General features: G+C 43.1%; 1 protein-coding gene and 1 pseudogene across 2 annotated transcripts in view; one reads left to right on the top strand and one right to left on the bottom strand.

The window, feature by feature from the left end:
* SLC25A24 (solute carrier family 25 member 24) overlaps positions 1 to 6,082 on the bottom strand; it is a 36,296-nt gene extending 30,214 nt beyond the window's left edge. Inside the window, exon 1 of the mRNA XM_008069653.2 lies at positions 5,771 to 6,082. Coding sequence (XP_008067844.2) covers positions 5,771 to 6,082 — 312 coding nt within the window. The remainder of the gene's footprint in view (positions 1 to 5,770) is intronic.
* Positions 6,083 to 9,044: 2,962 nt separating this feature from the next.
* Positions 9,045 to 9,990, top strand: LOC103272171 (annotated as a pseudogene). Its single transcript, XR_505106.2, has one exon. The product of XR_505106.2 is annotated as a 60S ribosomal protein L6 pseudogene (transcript).
* Positions 9,991 to 11,897: the final 1,907 nt, after the last annotated feature.

Here is an 11,897-nt window from a genome sequence, read left to right on the forward strand (position 1 = left end):
TCCTACCACCACCCAAAACATAACCTTGCTGCCTATTAAGACATTCACAATCACCCACTAGGAGCCCACAAATCCTGTTGTTCTGATGTCCCACTCTTCTGGGTAAACAATACCACACTGTGGCAGAATGGAGTAACAGTCAGACCTCCAAGCTCAGCAACAGATCCAAAACTTATGATCTCAGCTAAAGCTGCACTTAGAGGAAGACTTATGGTTTCAAATGCATAATTAGAAAAGAAGAAAGACTAGAAATCAGTGATCAATCATTGAGGCTTACCTCAATCTCAAGGAAAAAAAAATAAGTAAAAAAGTTGAAAGAAATAAAGAGCAAAAAGTAATGAAAACTAAAACACACCACTGGGAGGATCAACAAAGTCAAAAGATGGCTTTTTGAAAAGACTAATAAAACTGGTAAATTCTTGAAATTGGCAAATAACCAATATCAGAAAGAAAAGATGAAAATCGCTAGATACTATAGACAATATTATTAAAAGTCATACATCAAAAACATAAAAACGAGATAAAGTAGATAAATGTTTATGAAAGCAACTTATTAAAAATTGACATAAGACTACAGAGTAGTCCTGTAAGTATTAAGGAAATTTAATCTATAATTTTAAAACACTTCCATGAAGAAAAATCCAGGCCCACAAGGTTTTAACAGTAATGTCTACTAAACTTTTAAGAATGAAACCCATTTTCCAGAGATCTGAAAAGGTAAGATATTTCCCAACCCATCTTGTGAAGTAGATATATTCTTGATTCTAAAACCTAACAGAAATATCATCAAAAAAGGAAAATTGCAAGCAATGTCACCTGCGCAATCGATGCAAAAGTCCCAAATAAAATATTAGCAAATCAAATCTAACAATGAATAAAATAAATTATCCATTATACCTACAGTCACGTGCCATATAATGACATTTCGGTCAATGACAGACCGCACGCATGACAGTGATCTTATAAGATTATAATACCATATTTTTATTGTACCTCTTCCATGTTTAGAAAATTTATAAATACAAATATTTACCATTGTGTTATAATAGCTGGCAATTTTCAGCAGAGTAACATCATGTATGGGTCTGCAGCCTAGCAGTAACAGACAATATCATACAGCCCAGGTGTCTAGGTAGTAGGCTGCACTATCTAGGTCTGTGTAAGTACGCTCTATGATGTTTGCACAAAGATAAAACTGCCTAATGACACATTTCTCAGAAGGTATCCCCATTGTTAAGTGATGCTTTACTGTGTATGTATATGTATGTATAATAGACAGATAACATATAATATGGATGTATTCTAATAACACCAGGTTTTGAGTTTACATTAAAACAACAACAAAAAAAGAAATTTTGTAATTTACTACATTAACAGAATAATAGAGAAAAATCAAATTATCATCTTAATAAACATTTGATGGGTTCAACATCATTCAATGATTAAAAACTCAGCAAACTAGGAACAGAGAGGCCCTTCCTTAGTCTGATAAAGGGTATCTACAAAGAATGCTAGTCTTTTTTGTTTAAACTAGTCTGAGTGGGATTCTCTTATCTGCAACCTACATAGCCTTGATTTAAATACCTTCAACTACCACTGACAGTTTCAAAAGCAAACACATTGGTATGACACCACTGAAAAGTAACTATGACTACTTAATTCCTTTTACAAATTAGATCGAGCATACTCTTCACCTGGAAATTGTTTTCTGATGACTCAAAACATCTACTAAGTAAGACGTGCATGATCCCAGAGAAAATGTCATAGCATTCTGGGGTCCCATTTAGGTACCGAAGTGTCATCTGTCGTGGTTTGTATTTGGGCAATGGAAATATCAGTGAACAGGAATTGTTACCCAGTAAAAGGGATGTGCCAATACTATGACAGTGGGTTTTTGAGAAGAGAAAAGCTTCTCATTACAAGTCGGCCCACAGGGACAGAAATCCAGCTAAAATCTGTCTCCCCTGCCGGCTTTAAGGAAGTGATTTTGTTAGGAAAGGCTCAGGGGGTGGATTCTGGACCGGGTAAGTGATGGGTGGAAGAAAAAGGGAGGGTCAGAAAGTCCTGGCCATGCACTGTAATCACCTCGTGCTACCTCACAGATCACATGTGCAAATGTGGGGGAAGTTAACATCACATATGCAGTGGCAACTTGGCTGGGACATCACCAAGCTCATTCTCCAGTTGGCCATATTGGTTCCAACTGATTGTAGCCAGCGTTGTTATCTCATAAGTGGAAAAAGTTTCAGTGTTTCAGCAAGTTGTTTTATCTGTCATCCTGCAAACTCAAGAATTTGGAATTCATTGGTTTCTGAATTCTCTGGGGCACAGTGTCACTGTCATTTTGGAAATCACAAGTTCAAGCACATCCCTGACGCTATCTCTGAACAGGTCTATTTTTTTACCTGTGCTGCTGCAACCTTTCTTATGGGTAGCAAAGACCCCTGAAGTTACAACTGCCTGTAATTTGACTTCACGGCACAGGAGTCCCCTTGGCTGCAGTTTCACTCTCCACAGTTTCAATGACTCATCGTCCACCACAGTCAGAAAACAGTAAATGGAAAACTCTAGAAAAAATCTATAGGTTTTAAATTGCACAGCATTCTAAGCAACATGACGAACTCTCACAATATCCCACTCCATCCTGTCTAGGAGATGAATGTCCCTTCATCCAGTGTATCCACACTGTGACACTGCTTGCCTATTAGTTATCTGTAGCCATATTAGTTATCAGATATATATATATTATATATATATACGGGGGTACAAAAAATATATACCCATTTTAAAAGATGTTATCTGTGTATTACTTTTCGAAGTGGAATTAAATTACAGTAGCAATGTGTAGTATGATGTTCACTCAACCGCGCTTCCTCCATTTTTGTTGACTGTCCTTCCCGTCGCGTGGTGACACTAGCATTCATTTGATGAACACCACCTTTTGAGTGAACATCAAACTTAAAAATGTGTGTACTTTTTTTGGCACTCTCATATATATTATGTACAGGGTTCAATGCTATCCATGGTTTCAGGCATCCAGTGGGGGTCTTGGACCATATCCTCCATAGATAAAAGGGAACCACTGGCATATGAACGAACTAGGGTTCCCATTTTGAATTTTCTTATACAGTCCTCTGTAGAAATAAATGAAGACCAACCAAATGAGAAAAACAAAAGCCTGAGTTTTCTCTAGCAATGGAGTCGGCCACCCTCGTTTGTGTTCTGGCAGCCTCAAAGGCAGGCAGAAGAGAGAGAAAGCTTTATGGAGGAATAAAAGGAAGCTTCAGATGTTTCCCACCTGGAGGTTGCTGGCTGGGGAGGAGTGGGTGGTCTGACCAGGGGAATCCTATGTGACTGCATGGGGCGCATATTTACCTTTCTCTGGTTGGTCCTAGTTGGAAGTGAGGGAAAAAATTAGGGAGACTGTCAGTTATTTGGGGCCGATTGTTCCAGAAGTGACTGCTTAGCTGCCTGTGTTGCCACTAGAGAGAGGAGCTGGACTTCCTGCAAGTCTGACAGAACAGGCTGGTTGCCTGGTCTGTTTATTGCAGATTAGGGGCTAGTTTTCTGGCAGGTTACTGTAGGTTGTGGGTCAAAATTCTATTTTTATTTATGGCCTGACCATTATCCGTTTGCATATTCAGTTTCCCAGTTTCACAGTAAAAAGCAAAACAAAACACCATTCAAAAAAACCTACTAGATGGTTATCACAATAAAACATTTTCTCATTTGCATTTTAATACCACACAATGTAAGCACCATTTCTATTTCCAATCAATTGAATTCTGCCTATATAAACAAATGTTCCTACCAGGGAAGGTAGAGACGTGGGAAAAGACCTCATGTCAGAACTTCCTAGAGATGTGACTGTCACCTGAGGAAAAGCCACAACAGTGCTCCTCCATGTGACTGAGAAGAGCACTTCAGGGATGCCTCTCCCTTGTTTTGGTACGTGAGCCCTCATTGGGCATCACCGGGTGTGCAAAGCTTTGATATGGCTCACACCATCACTTAAAATGGATTTGCAAAAAAATGATGTTTTCATCAGGAAAAACTGTGATTCAAGGGATTGAACTTGTTTATGGCACAATCCAAAATCTCAGTTTGTGTCAAATAATCAATTACAAGTCACTTTGCAATCTAAATAAAAGAGTGGCTTTAAGCAAGAAGAGCATTTAACTTTAAACAACAACCAGAAACAACTTCAGGGTTTTGTGGGTATTTTTAGGAATTAAAAAGCCCAAGGGAACTTTGCAGAAACAACATTTTGGACTGGTCTGGTCCACAGGCCTCTGATATCACAGATGAGGAAACCAGGATGTCAGGCTTGGAATATAGAATGTGCTCAAAATAGAACTGTTGGATGATGGAATGGATGCTTAAAGATGGCCAAGAATAGGCCCAGAGCACAAGGGAGGGGCCAGCAGTCGCTGGGCACTACTGGGACGGGGGGAGGGAGAGAGGACCAGTTGGAAGTCCAAACTTCACCTGCGTGCAGCCTACTTATGTAGTTAATCCTCACTTGTACCCCACATCTCTACAATTTAAAAAAAAGAACAATTATTATTACAGCACATCAAAAAAAAAAAAGAGCCGGGCTCGGCGGCTCAGCCTGTCATCCCGCGCCTTTGGGAGGCTGAGGTGAGTGGATTGCCTGAGCCCGCGGGTTCGAGACCCGCCTGGGCAGCGAGACCTCATCTCTACAATAAATTAAAAAAAAATCAGCCGGGCATAATAGCGCATACCTGTAATTCCGGCTACTCGGAAGCCTGAGGCGGAAGGATCGCCGGAGCCCAGCAGGTCGAGGCTGCGGTGGCCGGGAGCGGCCGCTACACTCCAGTCTGGGTGACAGAGTGAGACTCCAACTCAAAACAAAACAAAACAAAACAAAAGACTTTCAAAGCTCCCACGGCTAGCAGGAAGGATTTAACTAAATCTTAACATAACAGCACTCAACCAACAGTTTTTAGCACCAAGGACCAATTATCTGAAATGAATTCAATAGCCCTTATACTCATGGTCCAAAGAACAAATGTAATTGGAAAGTAATAATTTAGCACAATAATAACCTCCAAATAGAAAATAACTTTGAAATACAGCAATGAAAACATGCACAAGGCATCACACATGGAGAAGGAGTCTGTGCTCTAGCCTGCTGGGAAAGAGGTTCACAAGGGAAGTGATGTCCACGTTCCGTAGCGGTAAGTAAGGTCTGATGATTAAGGCAAGCCTCACACTGGGGAAGCCCCAAGAATACAAGCGAGACAGCCCACCTTCCACAACAGAAACCGAAACATGACATTAGAGAATCTCCACCATCCCACTCCTCAACACACAGAGAGTGCCAATCCCAGCTTCCCAAACTGAGTGGGGAGTGTCTTCAGCCCAGATGTCCGCATAGGCAGCAAATGACAGGTAAGCTACATTGAGCAAGGTGACCCAAAAGGAGGCTGAGGCCAGCATCTTGAGAACAACCTGAAGCTGGAGGTTTGTTGATAGTCAGGGAGAAAACTGAGGACAATGCCAGAGAAAAGTGTTAGCTCTGTTGGGTCACTCTTAATAAACAATAACGCTGTCAACTGCCTGAACACTACAGCGGGCCCGAGTCAAGCATGGGAACGAGTAAATTTGGCTTCACCCCTCTCTGCCCAGTGCCTCTCTATGGCGCCCAGCCCCAACATCTCTGATCACAGACGCAAAAAGTCCCAGAGACTGAACAACCCTAGATGCTGCGGGGCCTTTCTGATGCTCAAAACAGCCAGGGTCTGACCTCATCATGGTCCCGGTACTGAGACATCTCCATAGAGAGAGGCCATCTGGCATGTCTCCACGGCAGGGGTGGTCCACACTGCAGTCCTGTAAGTCCCCAGGGGTAAGAGTATGAGGGACAAAGGGGACCTCTGTCTACCACTCGTCTAGTGGGAAGAGACCTTAGACACGGCCTCCCCGGAGTCACACACAACGCATGTCCACCGGCCAAAGCGCTGGAAGGATATGGCTCATTGTAAGGGCTCCAGGGCAGAGTTGCATGCAGGACCCGGATCTGGGTGGGGCTGTCCTCGTGAACATGCGGAGAGGCCATGGAGTTCCTGCTGCACCCCCAGGTAAGATGTCCTGGTGCCCATGCCAGGAGGAGCCCAGAACATACGACTCACTCCTCTTCCCCTAGAAACTTCTGGAAAGACCCCAGCACAAGGCTGTCCAAAAGCAGAGATTCCTTTTAGAGAAAAGTAGGTGGGCCGGTGTTGGGATGTGGGCTGTTACACTGGAAGTGACTGGTGGAGGAGGCAGCCAACGTTTTTTTTTAAACGTGTTTGGCCACACCTGTCTAGGAAGCCTCTTCTAAGGTTGAGCCACTGGAGGACTGCTGTAGTGAAGACTGGGAACCCCTGAAAATCTGCCTACATAGGCCTTTCCTTCTGTGACCCCTCCACCCCGAAACCCCAGTTTTTCATCTTTTTTTTTTTTTGTCGGTGTCTCACTCTGTCGCCCAGGCTGGAGTGCAGTGCCACAATCATGGCTACTGCATCCTTGACCTCTTGGGCTCAAGTGATCCTTCTGCCTCAGGTTTCCAAGTAGCTGGAACCCCAGGCGCACCCTCCACACCCAGTTAATATATTTTTTTAATTTATTGTAGAGATGAGGTCTCACCAAGTTGCCCAGGCTGGTCTAGAACCCCTAGGCTCAGGCAATCCTCTCATCTTCGTCTCCTAAAATGCTGGGATTACAGGTGTGAGCCACCGCGTTCAACTATCATCTTTTATTTTCATCCAACAATTACAATGGCTCCCAGGCAAGCTGCTCTATCCTTCCAACTGTGAGTGGCACACTTGAGAAGATGGTCTCAAAATGGGCAAGCATTAAGTCATCTTGGGTCCCAGAGAGAAGTCAGGATACTCATAAACCCCTGGCTTCTTCTTAATCCCCACCCTCCAGAGCCACAGAGGGCCCTGGCTTCCCATACATATTTCTAGTTCCCTCGCCCTGCTCCACTGGAAATGGGGATGCAATTTCACAATAAATACTCCCCACTTCCAGTCACACATGGTGGCTCACACCTGTCATCCCAGCACCGTGGGAGGCCGAAGCAAGACGATTGTTGGAGACCAGCCTAGACAACTATAGCACGACCTCATCTCTACAAAAAATCAAAAACACTCAGGCGTGGTGGTGCGTGCCTGTAGTCCCAGCTACTGGGGAGACTGAGGCAGAGGGATCATTTGAATCTGGGAGATTGACGCTGTGGTGAGCCGTCACCATGCCACTGCATTCCAGCTTGGGCAACAGAGTGAGACCTCCACTTAAAAAAAAAAAAAAAAAAGCAAACTTCCCACTTCTTACATAATTTCTTTTTCTAGATAGCGAATATTAAAATGTATAAAGAAAATGTACACCGGCCATTCTCTGTTAGCTCTTGCTCTACACTACTCATTGTGTCAAACTCTGGGAACATAAAGAAGACCAAGGTGTGTCCCTGAAACCCTCCTGGGTCTCCCTTCAGGAGCTGTTGCAGCGTGGGAGTCGTAAGTACTACTGTGGGCTTCGCAACAAACACTTCACCCCAGAGCTGCTGAGCAATGGCAAACGTCCAGTGCTGTTTCACAAGATGTGTGGAGGCCCAATCAAGAATGAATTCCCCCACAAAAGAGGGTTCTTCCCTGGACTCTGCAGAGAAGGCAGGCAGTGGCAAAGCATCCTCAAAGATAAGCCTGGTGAGGTGGCTCACTCCTGCAATCCCAGCACTTTGGGAGGCAGAAGCGTGAGGACTGCCTGAGTTCAGGGTTCGAGACCAGCCTGGGCAACTTGGCAAGACCTCGTTTCTATAATAAATAAATAAATAAATTAGCCGAGCATGGTGGCACACACCTATGGTTCCAGCTACTTGAGAGGCTGAGGCGTAAGAATCACCTGAGCCCAGCAGGTCAAGGCTGCAAGTGTGTTACTGTGAGTGTGTCATCGCACTCTGGTTAGAAAAAGTCTATAGAGCCCAGCAGAAAAGACAAGTCACAGCCGGGGGAGAAGGAAAACAGGCTGACAGCATCTTACAGAATTAATAGGAGAGAGAGAACCATTGACAGTTTCATCTAATAAAGGGCAAATGTTTTTAGCCGGGTTCGGTGGCTCAGCCTGTAATCCCGGGCCTTGGGAGGCTGAGGTGAGTGGATTGCCTGAGTCCGCGGGTTCGAGACCCGCCTGGGCAGCAAGACCTCATCTCTACAATAAAAAAATCAAAACATCAGCCAGGCGTGGTAGTGCGCGCCTGTAATTCCGGCTACTCGGAAGGCAGAGGTGGAAGGATCTCTGGAGCCCAGCAGGTCGAGGCTGTGGTGGCCTGGAGCGGACACTGCACTCCAGTCTGGGTGACAGAGTGAGACTCCAACTCAAAAAAAAAGGGGGGGGGCAAATGTTTTTGTTAGTAGCTTTTTCCACTTTTTAAAATTACCCTGTTTATCATTTGCTTATTATTTTTTATTCCTCATTCACCTACACGACACATGCTGACCTATTACTGCAGGAAGAGTTTTAAGAATACAGTGAGGGACCCCATCAGTCTTGTTCACACTGTATCTCTAGTCCAATGAACAATGCCTCACACTTCAGCAATATTAATTGGATGAATTTAATATTTGTGCTAAGTTATTGGGCAGTGCTTACAATTCCTACTTTACACTGAGGCTTCCAGGCATTAAATAACTTGCCCAAGCACACAATCTGATGAAAATCTGAGCCCTGGACTAGCTGATCCCAGAGCCCTCATAATAACAGCCACTGTATCGACTGCACCAGCTGATATACAGTAAACACGATGGCCCACATTTCAGAGTGAGGCTTCAGACTTTCTCAACAAATGCTTTTGCTGTTTTCATAAATCCTGTCAAATACAGATACTTCAGAGGACTGTATTTGACCCTCAAAAAGATTGCTGAACTCACAGAGAGGTCAAAAGACGGCAAGCAGCACCTTACAGAATGTTGTCTTATAGAAGCTTACTTACTTCTAAATGTTTTTACTAGAATACTGATAAGGAAATAATTCCGGCTCTTTCCCACCCTGCAAGATGGCAGGTGAAAAGGTTGAGAAGCCAAATGCTAAGGAGAAGAAACCTAAAGCCAAGAAGGCTGATGCTGGCCGCAAGGTGAAAAAGGGTAAGCTCAAGGCTAAAAAGCCGAAGAAGGGGAAACCCCACTGCAGCCGAAATACTGTCCTTGTTAGAGGAATTGGAAGATATTCCCGATCTGCTATGTATTCCAGAAAGGCCTTGTACAAGAGGAAGTACTCAGCAGCTAAATCCAAGGTTGAAAAGAAAAAAAAGGAGAAGGTTCTTGCAACCGTTACAAAACCAGTTGGTGGTGACAAGAATGGTGGTACTCGAGTGGTTAAACTTCGCAAAATGCCTAGATATTATCCAACTGAAGATGTGCCTCAAAAGCTGTTAAGCCATGGGAAAAAGCCCTTCAGCCAGCACGTTAGAAAACTGCGAGCCAGTATCACTCCCTGGACCATCCTGATCATTCTCACTGGGCGCCACAGATGCAAGAGGGTGGTTTTCCTGAAGCAACTGGGCAGTGGCTTGTTACTTGTGACTGGACCTCTGGTCCTCAATCGAGTTCCTCTGAGAAGAACACACCAGAAATATGTCATTGCCACCTCCACAAAAATTGACATCAGCAATGTGAAGGTCCCAAAACATCTTACTGATGCTTACTTCAAGAAGCAGCAGCTGCGGAAGCCCAGGCACCAGGAGGGTGAGATCTTTGACACAGAAAAAGAGAAATATGAGATTACAGAGCAGCACAAGATTGATCAGAAAGCTGTGGACTCGCACATCTTACCAAAAATCAAAGCTATTCCTCAGCTCCAGGGCTACCTGCGATTTGGGTTTGCCCTGACTGATGGTGTTTATCCTCACAAATTAGTGTTCTAAATTTCTTTGAAAGAACCTAATTAAAGAACTGATAATGTTTAAAAAAAAGAAAGAAAGAAAGAAAGAAAGAATTCCCACTGGGCTAGGGTAAAATCATAAATGTAAGCTGAGGCCTTAATGGGCAGCAATTTATCAAGCAGAAAAGGGAGAATGAGAGAAATCCCAGGCAGAGAAGAGAAAGTAAAGGGCTCAGTGCATGCAGCTGGGGCCTGGTCAGGGAATACATCATGTTGGGGGTTTGGGAAGGTGAGTGAAAAGGTTTAGGATGCCATCAAGAACTTGGGAAGTGGGAAAGGGTATTTTATGCCTTACTAAGGAATTCTTCCACTCTTCATTCTTTCAGAGAAAAATGTTTTTTCTGCAAAGATAACACCAGATTTTAGAATAGAAACCAGGAGAAAACACAAAAGATACACATTTTATATATTTTATATTATTTAACACAAAATGTAGTTGAAAGTTCACTGGTTTCTTACACCACATCTCCCTACTGTGATGCCCTAAAATGCATCCCTATGACTTCTATATTTTATTTCCTTAGTATCGTGCCAGAAACTATATAGATTCTGACACTTGAAATATTAAGAAATGAATCCTCCTTGTTAAAAGAGGGGTTATCTTATGGAGTGAAATCCTGAAAAAAAATTCCACTGAATGCAATCAACATTTGCTAAGCGACTATTCTCGTGACTGACTTTATTCCATCTGTGATTGTAAATGGAAAAATTTAAAGACACAGGATCAAAAAAATTCTAGAACGTAAGAGTGAGAAGGGCCCTACGTCAGGTGACCTGATTCCTCCACTCCTCTGTCACCGCCTGTTCACTCAGTGTATACTGATATGCTTGGGGACAGAAGATGGTCACCATCGAGTATACTTAATGTCACATTTAAAGTTTTTTTGACATTAACTTTCATACCCAGCCACACATGATCTTATTAAAAGTTCTGACCAAGAGGCAGGGAAGATCTTGGCACTTTAAGAATAAGGAAAGTAAACCAACAAAGCTCAAACTTGACCAAGGTTACATGGTCAATCACACCAAGCGTGGAACTTGTTGCGCGTGCTGCTTGCCTTCTGTGCTTGTTAACCATCCTTGACTGTTTGGGCTGCTGTGACAAAAATACCAAAGTCTGGCTTACACCAAAAAAACGCCTTTGTCGGTGTCTGGTGAGGACCTGCTTTCTGGTTCCACAGACTGCTGTCTTCTCACTGTGTCCGCACATGCTGGAAAAGGCAAGGAAGCTCTTCTGGGTCTTTTTTATAAGAACACTAATCCCACTCATGAGGGCTCCACAGAAAAAGGAAGGAGGAGGAAGAGGAGGAGGAGGAGGAGAAGAGAAGGGAGGGGAAGAAAGAAAGATGGGGGAGGAAAAGGAAAGAGAATGGCTGAAGACTTTTAAAATGAAAAAGCCTTATTAGACAATTATAGGGAAATGAGAAATGATAAAATAAACACTCAAGCTACTGTCCACTCCCAGTCCAAGTTCTTATACTCCAGAGTCCTAGGAGAACTTAAATGTGAATTTTGTCTCTTCTGAAACACTCATTTCATAATGAGAAGATATGGAACATACCGAGGGTGTCAAAAAAATGGGTACACATTTTAAGAAAGGAACAAGCTGTATTAAAATTGTAATACTCAATAAGACGAATACAAGTCACGTTTGATTTCTACAATTACAAGGGGTGCTCAAAATGGTTACCATCAACTTCCGGACACTTCTGATTACAAAGAACATCTCTTAAAACGTGTATAAATTTTTTGGCACCCCCAGTATAGAAAATAGAGGTCATATCAGGGAAAAAAAACAACCTAGTGATTTCATTTCCAGTTGGTTCTTAACTTTGTCTCAGGACTCGCCTTGAAGTCTTTTCTCTTCTTTGGATAATTTCAGAACACTTAGTAATGGCTAGCTATTCTACTCGTTATACCTATTTTCTAAGTTCTACTATTATTTCTATATTCTT

Source organism: Carlito syrichta, unplaced genomic scaffold, assembly GCF_000164805.1.
Source record: "Carlito syrichta isolate Samal-C Ts95f unplaced genomic scaffold, Tarsius_syrichta-2.0.1 Scaffold312159, whole genome shotgun sequence".
In the NCBI taxonomy this organism is placed as follows: domain Eukaryota; kingdom Metazoa; phylum Chordata; class Mammalia; order Primates; family Tarsiidae; genus Carlito; species Carlito syrichta.